Here is a 17723-nt window from a genome sequence, read left to right as displayed (position 1 = left end):
ATCACGTTTATGAAGTAACCGTTTTTTGAAATTATTAATTCAATATGGATTCTGTTTTTTTTGTCCAATCATTGCAGTGTTCTGGGCTTGGAGCTTCTTTCTGCTACATGCTTTCATATTTAGTTGGACGACCGGTTGTTCATAAATACTTGACAGACAGGGCAACAAAATGGTCACAACAGGTAACATAACCCTAATTTTCAGTGATTTATACTTGAGAGGTTCCACTGTCAGTGAAGTTAAATAATGTGAAGTTTAAAAGAAAAATGCTAAATAATGTAGCAACTGAAGCTTGATTTTAGAGTGATTTTATAATGCCAGATGCTGTTCTCGCAGCATGTTGTGGGGCATTTTGTTTAGCATATACTCGATCTTCTAAAAGCACTTGACTTGCGCAGCTGTATCTAAAGTCATTGTTTGGCATCTTATCTGGGTTGCTGTATTCCCCACTGACTGAGAGAGATAGATGTACAGGCCAGTGAACTGAAGAAATATATTATTATCCTTTACTAAGCAGGCATGAGTATTAGCTATTCGATCCCCTCAACTGAAAACTTAAAAAGCAAAATACTGCTGATGCTGAAAATCTGAAACAGAAACAAAATGCTAGTAGCACACAACAAGTCAGTCAGCATTGATGGAGAAAACACGCAAGTTTACATTTCAGGTTTGGACCCTTCAGATTGAAAAAAATGGACGTGTGTTAATACAATCTGGAAAAAAGGGAGGGAGAAATTATGTTCTAAAACAACTAAACGTAGAGTGGAATCAGGCCCAAAGTAATGTGGCAGATCATTTCAGTTCTGAAGAAGGGACAACATCCAAAATGGAAACTTGCCTGTTCCCTCCAACAGATGCTGATGGACCTGCTGTGTTTTTTGAACATTTTCTATTTTTGTTTCATGGTTGTTTCCCTTGAGCATTAATCCTGTTGACTTTTTAGTGTGCATTGCCTTGTTTACTTTGCTGACAACCTCGGGGCTGCCATTCCAGGCTAAATTAATGGAAAATTAATGTCAGCATTTATTCATGGTGATGAGATAGCAATACCAAAATGCATCTTTTATTTAGTTTAACTGAGAGATTATGGGAAATTAATTTGCTTTTGTTTAATATGTTTGACTAATGCTATTTTAATCAGTATTCTTAAGATACAAAAAAACCGATGACAGGAAAACCTTCAAATTTGGAAAGAATATTTGCTATGAATGTTCATGCCTAGTAAATTTCAGTCGGACAACAGAATTTATTGTTTTGATCTCCATGTGAGGCAGACTGCATCTACATAAATTGTTTTTTCTTGATCTTTAATGGAGAATTGTTAAATGTGTTATAGGATGTTCTCCTAATCTCAAAGTTACAAATTGAAATCCCAAGTTAGGGCAGTAAGATGGTGCTAAATGTTGGAGCTCTAACATTAAACAACAGAAGTAAATCTGCTACCTGATCTGAATGACCTGTACAAGGGAGGTATAATAAAAATGACAACATCTCAAGCAATGAGGGAAGGTTAAAGTGTGAGTCATGACTGATGGTCTCTAGGGCCTCCTTTCAGAAGGTTGGTGGGAGACATTTGTGGCATTCTGGAACAGGCTGGCTTTCTATCCTCTTAAACGCAGCCATTGGGACTGAGGATAAGGATAGGTTAAAAAGAAAATTACTTCAAAGGACAGTATTAAAAGAAAATTGCAATATCGAGTGATATTTGAAGTTATCTATCAGCACTAGGTCAAATACCATTTCTAAGGTTGGAAGGAAAGAGAGGAGGAAAATTTAGAGTCTTGTCCTGCAGTAGCATGTTGGAGCAGTAAGCTTCGGGCTCATTCCAGATACTTTACATCACCAATGGCCACTGTTGCTCTAGTTATTGTAGGTGAAGGGGAATGCACATAATATGGAAGTTTCCTCAAGGAAATAAATTGGGTGCGTGAAATTATTTGGTTATACTTACATGTGTTTTCCAGTGATGTGTCATCAGGGGAGGTCACCAGTTCACCTATCGTGACATGAGCAAATATATAGCTGGTATATTGAGAATGTAGCCTATCAAAGGTGTCACTAGTCAGTGATGCTTTGTTCTTGTGTAGTGTGGCAATATCATATAACTTAAATCTGTTATAGACTTGTTAATGCAGTTATCTTTAAAGAAGGTAGTGCAAGAAAAGTATTCATGTCTGAAGGTAGTGGACTGCAAATTGTTCACATTTTGCCTAATTTGCATTTTGTTTTTATGAACATTTTCTTGCAGGTTGACAAGCACAGGGAGCATCTTATAAATTATATAATTTTCTTGAGAATAACACCTTTCCTGCCGAACTGGTTCATTAACATTACCAGCCCTGTAATAAACGTACCTCTGGGTGTCTTTTTCATTGGCACGTTTTTAGGTAAGTCTGTGTTTTCATGGTGAGTCGTTTTTTAAAATCCCATTAATTCAATTTTGAAGTAAGAATGCTAAATCTTGTTTTTTTGGGGGGGTGTAGTTATTAAGTTATGCAACTCAATCTACTGCACGTTTCTGGTATTAATTTGCTGTCTTCCTATTGAATGCTTAAACCCACACCCTGTGAGTTATTTAATGACTGCCAACCTACCACGTGGAGAACAAAGGTAACCTTTCTTTACATTTGAGATGGCCTGAAAGGGAAGCGTGATGATGGAAGATTTAAACCATGTTCCCCATGACGGAGGGTGGAATTTTCCATTCTGGAGACTGCAGTGGCGAGCGGGAAAGTCAGCATGATTCCTGCTGGGTGGCAGGGCAGGTAGACATGTGTGATTTTCCACTTTTCAGCTCATTAATTATGCATCCATGAGGAGGGAGGAGAATCTCGTGGATGAGTAGGCAGGAAGTCATCTGTCTTGCTGTTACCTTATGGGGTCAATGGTCCTGGCGCATATTTAAAGGGCACCCAGACATATATTCACATATTGCAGGCCAGGAGCTCTCAACTACTCCTCCAGAGTCCTTGCGTCCTCACTTTTACTGGAGAATCTGGCAGACCACATCCCAGGACATATGAGGGCACTTCCGGCATTGCCTTTCACTTGTCTGTAGATAGGAGCATCACTGGTGATACACCACGGTCGTGCCATTGTTCACCGTTGCAGTGGAGCATGTTCGCCAGCCTCTTGACCTCCTCAAGGCCCCGTTACCTTTTGCTGCTCAGGCCCTTGCTCCTCCTGGCTCCCTGTGCCATCCTGCAATGGGCCTTTCTTCTCCTCATCTGGATGAGAACCATTACCAAGTCAGCGTTGCCTGCATCCTACATCATTGACGTCTCAGTGGATGTCTGAACGAATTGAAGTGATACACTAAGTGAGCACATCTTTTACAGGTTTTTCTCCATCTCAAAGCCAGCTGGCAAGTGCTTAGTCCTTCACCAGGCTTCCATCTAGACATGACATCCCCCTCCCACTACTCCCAGGAAAAGGACACCCCAGAGGACCAGAGATAGATATTCCTTGCGTTCATACGTGAATGCGTATGGAGACTTTGCTCTTTGATAGAGTAATGAGACATATGTGCAAGAAGCCTCAAGCGGACATTTTTTCCGCTTGTGTTCACTACCCTCAAAGCTCTATAGAGAGACGATTGCCTTGGCAGCTTTGAAAGACTAACCGCATGACCATTCAATGGGAGGATGGAGGTTTGGAGCTCCAAATTGACTGCCCTCCACCAGCTGTTCCCCTTGGAGGCTTTCTGCTTCCCTCCCACCGTCCCTGCCTCTGACGGCAGCCAATGGAAAATGGCACAGAATGAATGCAGCTCTACACCTTACTGAGACCTTAATGTTATGAGACCCATTTAGTCAGGAACAAACCTGCTGTAATACTGGCTTCACTATAGAGAGGAGAACACATGAGCATCTTTAACATCCAGTTACTTCATAATTATTAGGGAGTTCCTTTCGTAAGCCACGTGCTGACCTTGAAATCCACCCACCCGAAAAGACTCTCCTCCCACCTCGAGGGATCACACTGACTGACTGCATCAGTTGGGAAAAATGGTGCCCATACCTTTCAAACTCGTGCTACCACCTTCTACCCTCCCCCTGTCACCCACCATCTTCTCTCCAGTCACCTTCGACCCACTCGATGTCACCATTCCTCTCCCCCACTGTCAGCCTGGACCCTATCATGATCTACCTCCACATGCCTTTCCTCTCCTGAGAACCGACACCCATTACCGTCCCCATGCCCACCCTGACCCTGCCCCCTCTAGGCATCCAAGCCACCTGTCTATTCTCCCACTGACTATCTCGTGCACCCCCGCCAAATGAGGCCTTCATCTACCAGACTTTCATCCTAGACCTGTCACCCTACCAAATCCCACTCCTCTCTCTGACTGTAACTGTTCCCTCCTATCAGTTCCAATGAGTTCTCCCAACTTTAACTCTTCAACTCCTATGAGTTCTCTCCAGCACCCCCCCCCCCCCCACACCCCCCCAACCCCCGAACAGACCCCACCGTTGATGCCACCCTCTTAAGATGCTCCCCTCTCCCTGGACATTCTCACCACCACTTCCCCGGACACCCTCCCTACTCCCCCACTCTTCCCCAGAAAGACTGCCTCCACTATCCAACCTTTGCTGCACTCTTCCACTATTTCCACCACCACCAACTCCCCTCTCCAGCTTTTGTCCGCCTCCCTTGTCCAGCCTTGGTGCAGCATTTGATAACCACTCATATTGAGTGCCATTATGCGAGGTCCCCAGGAAGGAGAAAGCAACATCTAAGGATTCCAAAGTCGTGGAAGTGTCCAGGGAGAGGGGACCATCTTCAGAGGGTGGCATCAACGGTGGGGTCTGTTTGGGGTCTGGAGACTGGAGAGAACTCGTAGGAGTTGGAGAGTTAAAGTTGGGAGAACTCATTGGAACTAAAAGGAGGGAACAGTCACAGTCAGAGAGAGGAGTGGGATGTGGTAGGGTGACTGGTCTAGGGTGAAAGTCTGGTAGATGAAGGTCTCATTTGGCGGGGGTACAGGAGGTAATTAGAGGGGTAATAGACAGGTGGCTTGGATGCCTAGAGTGGGCAGGGTCAGGGTGGGCATGGGGACGGTAATGGGTGCCTGGTGCATAGTCGTAAACTGAGCATGCTAAATTCTAGCTGGCGGGGAACTTAATTTAGAGGGGGAACTTATTTCCGGTGAGGTGGCCTTTTAATGAATGTGCATGCAATGCTAATGCATGCAAATGGGGTTCCCAACATTGCTCGTCGGGAAGCTCGACCCACTTTTAACCTGCCTTGAAAGTCAAGAGAACACAATTCCAACAGTTTATCCCACCATCAGGAAACAATTTGGCGGGAGGCAAAAAATCTAAGTGCCCCCGTCTGCCATGATGGGAGTGGAAAATTCTACCCAGACTCACTCAGTCTGTGTTTCTAGCGGTTGTGTTGATTATTAACTCACCACCCTAGTTCACTGATAAAATTTGGATGGATAGACTTGCAGCTAGTGTCCTAACTGGGAGGCTGGTCCTGGCTAGAAAAACAGCGGAAACCTTGCCAGTATGATGTAGCTTAAACACCTATAGCATCCCTGAACAGCTGTGAGACCCCTGAGACTTGGTGGTTGCACCAGAGTTTTCTGGACTAAGTATGTGGAATATCTCCAAGGGAAAGAGTGTAAACTCTGTATTGCCCAAACAGAAATTCTATTGGCATGGATTTCTCAGTAGATTGGTTTGGACATTCTTGAGTATAATTGGGGTTGCATGTCAGTTATCTGGGTGAACAAAAAGAAAATGATTTGGGGTATTACAGATAGAGGTATAGAGTGCATGATTAAGCATGTCATCAATTTACATAGAACAGTGGTTAGGTCAGAGCGTACTATATGCAGCTTTGCATATGCTGTTATCAAAGGAACATTAAAACTATAGAGACTGTTCAGCGTAGATTCACCATGATGATGCCAGGGATGGGAAATTATAGTTATTTGGAGAGCTTTTAGATATTAGGACTATTTATACTGGAGGAGAGAAAGTCAAGAAGAGATTTAATTGAGCATTTTAAAATTATGAAGTGCTTAAACGGAATGAATAGAGAAAGATCAATTCCTGTGGTTGGAAACCCCATCTACTTTCTCAACTCTTATGCTTTATCTGTCTTTTCTAATCGCTCTTGGGACGTGAGTGACACTGGCATGGCCGGCAATTATTGCCCATCCATAAGTGCCCTTGAAAAGTGGTGAGCTGTCTTCTTGAACTGCTGCAGTCCATTTGATGTGGGTATAACCACAGTGATGTTATGAAGGGAGTTCCGGGATTTTGACCCACTGACTGTGTAGGAATATAGTTCCAAGTCAGGATGATATGTGACTTGGAGGGGGACCTGCAGGTAGTGGTGTTCCCATGCATCTGCTGCCCTTGTCCTTCTAGGTAGTACAGGTCATGGGCTTGGAAGGTGCTGTCGAAAGAGCTTTGGTTTGTTATTGCAGTGCATCTTGTAGAGGTTACACGCTGCTGCCACTGTGTTGGTGGTGGATGGGATGCCGATCAAGTGAGCTACTTTGTCCCGGATGGTATCAAGCTTCTTGAGTGTTGGAGTTGCACTCATCCAGGCAAGTGAACAGTATTCTTGAAACACCTGGTTGTGCCTTGTAGGTGGTAGTCAGGCTTTGAGGAGTTAGGTGGTGAGTTACTTGTCACAGAATTCCCAGCCCCTTTACCCACAGTATTTATATAGCTCAGTTAACTGGTCCAGTTAAATTTCTGGTCAATGGTAATTTATCCAGGTTGATGATGATGGGGGAATTAGCAATGGCATTGCTTTTGCCCATCAAGGGGGAATGGTTGGATTCTCCCTTGTTGAAAATGGTAATTGCCTGATTATTGTGTGGTGCAAATGTTACTTGCCACTTATTCGGCAAAGCCTGTATAGGTGTTGCTGTATGAGGATGTGGGCAGGACTACAGAGCTTTAATCTAATCCGTTGGTTATGGGATAGCTTGGATCTGTGTGTAGTATGCTGCTTCTGCTGTCTAGCATGCATGTAGCCCTGTGTTGTAGTTTCAGCAGGTTGGCAAATAATCTTTTAGGTATGCCTGGTGCTACTCATGGCATGTTCTTCTACACTCTTCATTGAACCAGGGTTGGTCTCCTGCCTTGATGATAATGGTAGAGTGAGGGATCTGCTGAGCCATGAGGTTATGTGATGTGGTTGATGAATACAATTCTGCAGCTGATGAATGATAGCACTCATGGATAACCAGAATTGATCTGCTAAATCTGTTCAGAGTCTATTCCATTTAGCACGTTGGTAGTGCGCACAACAGAGGATGTTCTCAGTGTGAAGACAGTCTTCATCTCCATGTGGACTGTGGAGTGGTCATTTCTACCAATACTGTCATGGATGGATACATCTATAACAGGTAGATTGGTGAGGACAGGGTCAAGTATGCTTTCCTTCTTGTTGATTCCGTCAACATCTACTGGCAGCTGTGTCCTTAGAGCTTGGTCAGTAGGAGTGCTACTGAGGCACTCTTGGTGATGGGCATTGAAGTCCCAAACCCTATGTCCATGCTATTCTTCCAAGTGGTGGTCAACATGGAGGAGCACTGATTCATCAGCTGAGAGGATGGTAGATGGTCATCAACAGGAAATTTCCTTATCCATGTTTGACCTGATGTCATAAGACTTCATGGGACCCAGAATCCCATGAGCCTCTCCGTTACACCTGTATGCCATAGTGCAGCCGTGTCTGGTGGGCCTGTCCGGCTTCTGGTACAGGATGGTGGTATCCAGGGATGGTAATGGAAATGTCTGGGACACTGGCTGTAAGGTATGTTTCGGTGAGTATGACCATGTCAAGCTGTTTGTTGACTAGTCTGTGGGACACCGCCACAATTTTGGCAGTCCCAGATGTTAGTGAGAAGGACTTTGCAGAGTTATCTGGGCACGGTGTTCTTTTGTCATTTCCCATTCCTAGGTTTATGCCACGTGGTCCGACCAGTTTTATTCTTTTTTGACTTTTCTGTAGTGGTTTGATACAACTGAGTGGCTTGCTAGGACATTTCAGAGGGCAGTTAAGAGTCAACCATATTGCTGTGGATTTGGGGGCAATTGTAGGCCAGAGCAGGTAAGGACATTAGGTTTTCTCCCCTGAAGGACAGCAGTGAACTAGATAGGTTTTTACAAGAATCTAGTAGTTTTCATGATCATTATTAATGAGACCAGTATTTTATTCCAGATTTATTAATAAATTTAAATTCTCCCAACTTCTGTGGTTGGATGTGAACTCAGAGGATTTTTACGGGCCTCTGGATTACTGGTTCAGTAACGTTAACACTCTACTACTGTCCAAGCATGATCTGTTCCGTGTCAAGACCAAATTCAAATTGAGAATTTTCCTTGTGAAAAATGTCAATTTTATCACAAGTTTAATCTTTGCCTCCTTCTTCTATTTTGAATCCCTCCTCTTCCTCTTTGGCTTCCAAAATGTTCCAACCATTATCAATGCAAACTTCAGGAACAGTATCTCATAGAACACATAGCCTGATTCTGTGTTGTAACTTCTATTTGGCCCAGCCAACCCCGTTAACATTTATCCAGCATTAGAACAGTAGATTTAATCACATTTATCTGTTGTGTTCCCATGTCAGTTCAACCCCTTACCCTTCATTTATTTATTCAATCAAAGCTTGAATGTTGACCATCTCGGCCTTAACCAGTAACCCAAGAGTGAATTCCACATCCCCACCATTCTCCATGTAAAGTCTTTTCTCCTGCACGTTGTTTTAAACCTAATGCGCTTAATCTTGTAATAGTCCTTGATTTGCAACTTCTCAGTTACTGATACTGTCTATTATGCCATTTTTTTGATAATTTTAAACAACTCTAACATTGTTCTATAACCTGTCACTCAAACTAAGAAAATGACTCAATTTTCGAAGTCTCTGTTTGTACAGTACTCATATTTCCTCATACTGGCAGGAGCCTTGCGAACCTGCATCATTCTGTCTAAAGCCTAAATATTCATCCTATCATCTGAAACCAAAGTCACAGGATTCTTAGGCACTTACGGTTTTATATATGCTCCTTACCTCTTGGTTTTTGTATGCTGTACCTTTTGATAATGGAATTCTAAGTTTTTATTAACTCAGCCTTATCAACCTGAGATGCTGCCTTTAATCTCATAGACGTCTACAGCACAGAAGGAGGTCCGTCATGTTCGTGCCAGTCAACAAAGATCTGACTACACTAATCCCATTTCCCAGCACTTGGCCCATAGCCCTGGAGGCTATGGCAACACAAGTGAATATCTAAATACTTCTTAAAAGTTATGAGAGTTTCTGACTCAACCACCCTTTCAGACAGTGAGTTCCAGACTCCCACCACCCTCAGGGGGAAACAATTAAGACTGTAAAATCCAGGCCTATATGTCAGTTCATCTTGATTAAACCTGCCCATAGGATCAGGCCTGACTTCTCTCTGGAAGAGAAAAATTCAACCGTTTTAAATGCTGCTGTATGAAAATATGAGCTTGTGAGATTGAACTGTAATTAATGCTGCTAAGTTTAAAGATGCTTCTTGCTGTTTGTTATGAGCTCATGTTTTAAAATGAGCATTTAAAATTGTTGTGTTTTATACATTTTTTCTCTTGCACTGCATCCCATTATAGAGTTGGGTAAGATTATTATTTGTTTAAATGTCTCCACATTTGTAGACATTTGTGCATGCATACATCTTACACATGTGTAAAAGCACCTTTCTATTGGCATCAGGAAATAGTGTGCATTTAAAAAATTACTATTGCCACAGTTTTAGTCTAACTCTAGCAACTTGGTTCTCCACCTCACCTTCCTGATTCCTCCCTGCTCTAGTTTGCTCCTCTTTTTGAAGGTTAATTTGTGTTGGCTACAGTTCCATTCCCACCCAAACTCTTCACACAGCTATACTTTGTTTATGAGCAGTGGCAATATCTGTGCAGAACATGACCATGCTCAATCTTGTCCTTGCTTAACATCTCTGCTCCCTACCTACTGGTCCAGTGAGATTATCTGATTCAGTACAGATCAGGAATCAAACATAGGATCTTCTGGTCTGTAAGGCTAAATACTTATCCTTTTGAACAACATACACTCATTACTAAGCCAGCAACATCTTTGCTGACTTGGCCGTGTTCGTTGGATGGATGATGGCTATATACCTAAAGACCATCTGTACAGTGAACTGGCTACTATGTTATAACCTGCTGGACATCCATAAATCTGCCACAAGGACACCCACAAGCGAGATATGAAGATGGTGGACATTAACACAAACAACTGAGAATCAGTCACTGATGGCCGTGACCTCTGGAGGCTGGCTGTCTGGAGGGGCTTTGGAAGAAAAATGGAAAGTTCAGCTGGCTGGGAAGAGAGCCCAGAGAAAAGAGAGGCAAATCTGGCACCTCCTCAGGCCACTGTCTTCATCTGCAGCAATATGGCAGGGACTGTCAGGCTGGAGTGGGGCTCCTGAGCCCTTCCTGCAATGTTTAACAGAGTTAACCACCAAGGTATAAATCATTGTTTCATGAGACGGAAACCTGCCAAAGAATTACCCTTTTGTATGTTAGTCAAGCAACCTCACCAATTTGCTTTATTATCAGTCCCATCACTGTTCTTTTCCATTGTAAAACTTCCATTGAATGAATCAGGAGCCTTTTTGAAGCTTCTGTGTTAGTGATGATCCAGAATCCGGTAATTTTTCACCTTAAGGCAGTGGTTGGATGCCTGTTCAAGGGAATACTTTTCATCCAGGTGTTTTGCTTACTGATGTGATGGTGATTTCTAGTATGGCTCTCATGTTCTAGTTTTTGCATTCTAGGAGACCAGATGAACCATTCTGTCATTGGAAAAGCTGATTTCAGTTCCCAGGCATGTCTATGCTGTGTTCTGTCACCAACTTCTGACTTATGGAGCCAGCAGTGCTATTAAAGATAAAACTAACTATCCTTATAAATTTAGCTGAAGTGAATATCCAGTTTTCCGAACTGCAAATGGTTTGCACAGCACGATTCAGTCTGATGCATCTTTCTATAACATGATATCAGCAAATTGAAGTACAGGGGATAGGATAATTCCGTATACAACGACACCTATAATTTATTTGGCATTTTTAACATAGGAAGACATCCCCAAGCATTTCACAATCTAACAATAATTGACACAGAGCTAAAGAAGGAAGTGTTAAGAGGGCAGACTGAAAGCTAGGTCAAAGAAATATTTTAAGGAGAGTCTTAAATAATGAGAGAGCGTGGAGACGTTTTGAAAACCAGTGGCTCCATAGTAGTAATATCACTGGACTAGTAATCCAGAGGCCCAGTGTAATGGTCTGGGGACACGGGTTCAAATCCCACAATAGCAGCTGGTGGAATTTAAATTCAATTAATTAATAAATTAAATTAATTTTAAAAATTTGGAATTGAAAGCTAGCCTCAGTAATGGTGACCATGAAATTAACATTGATTTGTTGCAAAAACCAATCTGGTTCATTAATGTCTTATAGTAAAGGAAATCTGCCATTCTTAGCTGGCCTGGCCTACTTGTGACCCCAGCAATGTGGTTGGCTTTAGCTGCTCTCATGGACACTTGGGGTGGGCAAAAATTGCTGGCCTTACCAATTATGTTCACATCACACGAACAAGTAAATAAAAATGCCAAGATTGCTGAAGGCATGGCTGTCCTTTGTGGGGCAAAGAGGGTGGAATATTTGTAAATGGCCAGTATTGGAGGAAAGTAAAGACCTTGAAGTTTGTAGGGTTCTCTTTGTGAAAAGGGTGGAGCGAGGTTATGATGGGACTTGAATACAAAGATTAGAATTTTAAATTGATGGAATCTGGGATAGGGAGATAAAGTGGATCATTGAGCACAGATGTTGGGTGAAAGGGTATTGGTGCAGGATATAGGCAGCAGAGTTTGGATGAGCTCAAGCATTTGGAGGGAAGGATTTGGGAAGCTGGCCAGGAAAGCATTGCAATAGTTCATTTTGGAGATGTCAAAATCAGGGATGAGGTTTCATCAGCAGATGGACGAGGTAGGGCAGGCGATGTGATGAAAGTGGAAGTGGTGGCAAGCAAACATTTGTGGTGGAGATGATAAGGGTTTGTTGGGGTCCCAAGATGCAAGCTTTGTTTTTCCCAGTGTTTACCTGATGGAAGTTTTGACTCATTCAGGACACACAGGCTGGCAAGGCAAACAATGGAGAGGTCAAGAGATGTGGTGGAGAAATAGAGCTTGGGTTCCATCAGCACACATGTGGGACCTGATGCTACATCTTTTGATACCGAATGGCGGTTTGCAGATGAGGCATAGGGGGAGACCAAGGATAGATTCTCAGGGCACTCCAGAACTGGCAGAAAGAGAAGCTGTTGCTGGAGATGTTCTGGCTATTGATTAAATGAGAATGGGACTAAGTGAGGGCAAATCCATTGAGGTGGGCAACAAAGGAGAGGCATTGGAGGAAGCTGCTCTGGTTAGTCATGTCAAAGACTCCAGAGAAATTGCGATCAACAAGAAGAGATCATCCCTAAATGGTCAAAGACATTGTCATTTGTGGTTTTAAATAAAGCTGTTCTAGTGCTGTGGCAGGAGCAGAAGCTTGAGTGGAGAGATTCAATCGTGGACTTGCAGGAAAGGTATGCACTGATTTGGGGGGTGACAACATATGGTCTTTGGAAAGAATGGTAGGTTGGAAATGGGGCAGGAGTTTACAAGGACAGAGATAGAGTAGGCTTTTTGAGTGTAAGAATTGAGACGGTAGCAATTTTGAAATGAAGGGGGGCATTAACTGAGAGCAGCCAGCTTGATTGCTTTCTTCTATCCTTTATCATTCATCTTCTTTCCAAACAAACTTTCTTTGTCCACCCCTAGGGACAAAAACCGCTTAACCCTTGTCACTTGCAGGGAGGCAATGGCATAGTGGTATTGTCGCTGGATTAGTAATCCAGAGACCCAGGGGTAATCCTCTGGGAACTAGGGTTCGAATCCCACCACAGCAGATGGTGGAATTTGAATCCAATAAAAATCTAGAATTAAATAGTCATAAAAACCCATCTAGTTCACTAATGTCCATTAGGGAAGGAAATCTGCCTTTCTTACCTGGTCTACATGTGACTGCAGACCCACAACAAAGTGGTTGACTCTTAAATGCCCTCTGAACAAAGGCAATTGGGAATGGGTAATAACTGCTGGCCAAGTGACACCCACATGAACGAATTATTTTTAAAAAAGCATTAAAATTGCACTTTTAAACTACCAGCTGACTTTTCCAGGAGCATCTTGGAGTGCAAAGAAAACTCTTCACTTCTGAATAGTCAGCAGTTTAGTGTGAATTGACAGAGCAGGAGATGGTCACATTACCTATGCGAGGAGATAAGACAGAAACTAGATAAAGACTTGGGTTCAGGGCTGGGAAAGGGGGTCCTTGGCAGATGCCTGACTTCCTTGGTGAATTGAAGGGAAAATGCTGCAGAGGCAGCTGAATGGTTGTTCTCAGTCTAAATGACAAGTTTATGGGCTCATTGTACTTGTATTTAGAAGTGAGGGTAGAAGAGCATAAGGAAATGGTTGATAGTGGAGAAAACAAGGGAGTTATCTTTGCAATCCAAGATGATGCTAGAAGAGTGAGTTGGTAGTTTAAAAGTGCAATTTTAAAGTGACGTGGGGTAAGGGTTTTTCTCCTCTTAGGTGTGGACAAAGAAAGTGGGTTTGGAAAGGAGATGAATGATAAAGGATATAAGAAAGCAATCAGAGATGGCCTCATATATGCCTGAAATAATAGGAATAGGACACTCTATGAGATGACAAAGCCCAGAGGGTGGGATGTGAGTTTAGGTAGGAGGGATTAACTGGAGGAAGGGGCTAAGGAAGGACAGAAGGGCAGTGAACACTGAGGAAAGAGGGCTAGGGTGAGTTGAGGTGGAGATTGAATTCACCTAGGATGAGAAATCATTTGTAGAGGCTGTGGGAGGATATCAGGGATAATACATTGGTGTGGTATTTGGGTAGACAACAGATTTTTTAAAAATTCATTTACGGGACGTGGGCTTCGCTGGCTAGGCCAGCATTTATTGCCCACCTCTAATTGCCCTTGAGAAGGTGTTGGTGAGCTGCCTTCTTGAACTGCTGGAGTCCCTGTCAGTAGGGAAACATTGGAAGGATCAAAAATAAGAGGATACAGATTTAAAGTAATTTGCAAAAGAAGCAGTGGAGGAGAAACTTTTTCACACAGTGAGTGGTTGGGATCTGGAATGCACTGCTTGAGAGTGTGGTGGAGGCAAGTTCCATTGAGGCATTCAAAAGGGAATTAGATTATTTTCTGAAAGGAAGAATATGTAGGGCTACAGGGAAAAGGCAGGGAAGCAGTACTAGGTACATTGCTCCTATGGAGAGCCAGCGCAGAAATGACTGGCCAAATGGCCTCCTGTGCTGTAACAATTCTCTGAGGAGAAGGTGCCAGCGAAACTCTGAGGAGAAGGTGCCAGCGAAGAAATGGGAAGAGATGTCCTGCCATGCTGCTCTTCTGCCCACTTCCACCCTTCACTTTAAATAACGCATGTCACAATTTAGATGCTTTTATACTGTAAATCCTGGAGTTTGGGCAGCTTGAAAGCTGGTGGGTGCTCTTTTGCCTGTATTTAAACAAGAAAGTAGAGTTGGTAGTTTGCACATGTGTACCGGCCATATTGCCAAAGCCATTCAGAAGTGTGTTGGTCCAGGAACTAATTAACATAAAGACTCTTGGCAAAATGATGTAGCTGGGTCACTTTCCTGATTTGCAAACAAACCTGTGGGAAAGCCAATATCCCACTCCTTGAGCTATAAGGAAGTGATAAAGTATGGAAAGGTGAAAGCCAAACAAATATTTTTAAATTGTATATCCTCAAGCAAGCACACTCCTTTCAAGGCAATTAGGTTAATTTTGGCTTTGAAAAGGCAATGCTAATGCAAGCTGAATGTAGACTCCAAAGTATTAAGCCTTATCTTGGCATGCAGATGTTTAACACACTTTCGAGCAATTGGAAAGCGATCAAGAAAGCTGGGTTTTCTGCCATCATGTCCTAGAAATACTGAACTTTCTCCGTGCTCTTCCCACTGCTCTGTCTGAGATTTGCTAATTCAGCATGGACCTGGGTGACTTTTGACTTGTACGGCTTAGTATACTCTTGGGGAAGCATTGAATCAATGTTAGTCAAAATAACCCAAACCATTAAAATATCATCAAAGTTCAAATGGCCTGGATATTATAGACTACTAAAGAAAATCTTAAACCAGCTCCTTTTTGTTTCTCTTCAGGTGTAGCACCTCCATCGTTTGTGGCTATTAAAGCTGGCACAACCCTTTACCAACTTACCACGGCAGGAGAGGCTGTTTCCTGGAATTCTGTCTTCGTTCTCATGATTTTGGCAATAGTCTCCCTCCTTCCAGTGTTTTTTCAGAAAAAACTGAAGCAAAAGTTCTCATAACCAGAGCACAATCTTACAACTTGTCTCAAAATTTGCCTTTGTTACCTTCAGTTACATGGGGCGTAGTGAATGTCCACTAAGTGGGATTGTAGTAAAGGTTATATTTCAGAGATAAATTACTTTTAATTTTTTTCTAATTAATGTGCTCACTTCAAAAATGTGATTTACATCTTTTCTTTGGTCATAAAATTGTTAGCTTCCCTTTTCATTCCCATTGTCTAGTTCATGTACTGGATGTTGATTCAAAAGAATGTAAATGCCTTGTCTGATTTTCTATTTATTCTTCACAATGGAATTTGTTGCAGAATGTAATGAACTGGACTGAGCACACAATGGAATTATAGCAAGCTATTCCCAATTCCAGATATATTTTCAGTTCACTTCCACGGCCTTTCATGTTTTAAATACAAACAATGTGCTGTGGTTGCATGTAATAGAAGCACTTGTGCAAAGTGATTCAGATTTTAAAATTTACTATCTACAATGTTATGCCTGTAACAGTATTAAGAACATTAACACTGCAATAAACACACAGATTCTTAGCATATTATTTGTATCATACATGTTTTTGGCTCCTAAATGGTTACATAATATCAACTTTTAGCATTCTGGTAAAATTATTTATTGGATTGGATGGAGGCTGGATCTTTTTATCACTTCTGTGTTCACTCAGCTGAGTGCTATTTGTCCAGTTTTAAGTGGTTTAATATGGATATATATTCTAATTTTAATAAACGTGTCTGTAAAGATCTTTCAGAACAAGAAACACAATGCCTTAAGTGCATTGTAGGTAACTACATGTTTTCTGAAAATGTTTTTTATAATTTCTGTTCTGTACTGATGGTAGTAATAAAATGCCCTCTAGGTGGCATGGTGACTCTGAATACCTGGTATTATCAAGTGTAATAAGGTACGCTCCATGGTGAATTGCTTAGGTATTTGGAGGTGATATTAAGTAGACATTAATGTCTCCCCACAGAGTCATGGTTGGGTGGAGGGTGGGAGGGAACACAGAGGTAGGAGATGAAAGAAATCCAAGATTCATAGTAGGCCACTGTTGTTTTGAGAATATCAAGTTGCGCTTTGGAGAGGCATGTAGTGGAAGGGTGAAGATTTCCTGGCTAGTCAAGAATTGAAGTATGACTAAAGGAATCCAATGGAGTAAGGAATATGTACTTTGAAGTGGGATCATAGAAGAAAATAACTGATGCTTGAGAATTTGCAATACAATTCTGCTGTCTTTGTATATCTTGAACAGTGAACGTGAATTATCATTAATTAACAAAATATTATTGGTTCATTTAAAAATGCTGCAAAATATTCTGAGGAAGCAATTTTCAAGTTCTTGCTAATTTATAATTCTTACACTATATCAATCATCATCATCATCCCACTTGTTTTCAACAATTACAGTTTAAAAACCAAACAAAATCAGAATGCTTAAAATAAATAGCAGGCTTATTGGCTTCTTTAAAAAGGAAAGATATTATTTCTGATTAGAGGTTGAAATACTAGCTCAGCTTATCACTTTACTGATGCTGACAAACCTGTTGTCTAACACCAGCATTCCCATTTTTGGGAAGATATTGAAGTCAAAAGCATTTGCCTTTCAAATTCTACATTGAACGTGGTAACTGTAGAAGCAGTTACATGTATGTCACCACTTGCAAGGAAACTTTAGTGCAAATCTGGTATGACCAGATACAGTTCTAGAATTAACAATTTTGTGCTTTTGATTGTCACTTCCAAATGGATCAGAATTGTGAATTATGGACAAAGTTTCAAGGTCACCCATCATCACTATATCTGTTCAGACACTTAGTTGGAGAGGGGGAAGCAAAGTTTTTAATTCTTTGTAATTAGTAGTTTTATTGTAGCCTTGACCTCAATAGGTGAGGAGCCCTTGTTGGTATTGTTAGTGTTATAATGAAGGTTAGCAGGCAAATGTCTTACAGTGTTACTCAACAAACTGTCAAAAAAAACGCAGAGTGGATAAAAGGGCAAGATCATAAGAAATAGGAGCAAGAGTAGGCCATTCAGTCATCAAGCCTGCTCTTCCATTTAATAAAATCATGGCTAATATGATTGTGGCCTTGCCTCCACTTTCCTGCCCGTTCCCCTTAAACCTAGACTCCCTGTAGATCAAAAATCTGCCTAACTCAGTTTTGAATGTAATCAATGACCCAACTTCCACTGCTCTCTGGGGAAGAGAATTCCAAAGACTAATGACCCTCAGAGAGAAGTTGTTCCTCCTCATCTCTGTCTTGAATGGG

General features: G+C 41.9%; 1 protein-coding gene across 3 annotated transcripts in view; it reads left to right on the top strand.

Moving 5' to 3' along the window:
* The window catches only part of tmem41b (transmembrane protein 41B), a 40042-nt gene extending 24047 nt beyond the window's left edge, over positions 1-15995 (top strand). For all 3 annotated transcript variants that reach the window (XM_041198298.1, XM_041198297.1, XM_041198296.1), the window contains 3 exons: positions 78-182; positions 2249-2387; positions 15281-15995. In XM_041198298.1, the coding sequence (XP_041054232.1) occupies positions 78-182; positions 2249-2387; positions 15281-15450 (414 nt within the window). In that variant the 3' untranslated portion in view covers positions 15451-15995. The remainder of the gene's footprint in view (positions 1-77; positions 183-2248; positions 2388-15280) is intronic.
* The last annotated feature ends 1728 nt before the right edge of the window (positions 15996-17723 follow it).

Source organism: Carcharodon carcharias, chromosome 10 (assembly GCF_017639515.1).
Source record: "Carcharodon carcharias isolate sCarCar2 chromosome 10, sCarCar2.pri, whole genome shotgun sequence".
Classification (NCBI taxonomy): domain Eukaryota; kingdom Metazoa; phylum Chordata; class Chondrichthyes; order Lamniformes; family Lamnidae; genus Carcharodon; species Carcharodon carcharias.
The sequence above is the reverse complement of the archived record's forward strand: the minus strand, read 5'-3'. Positions and strand labels throughout refer to the sequence as shown.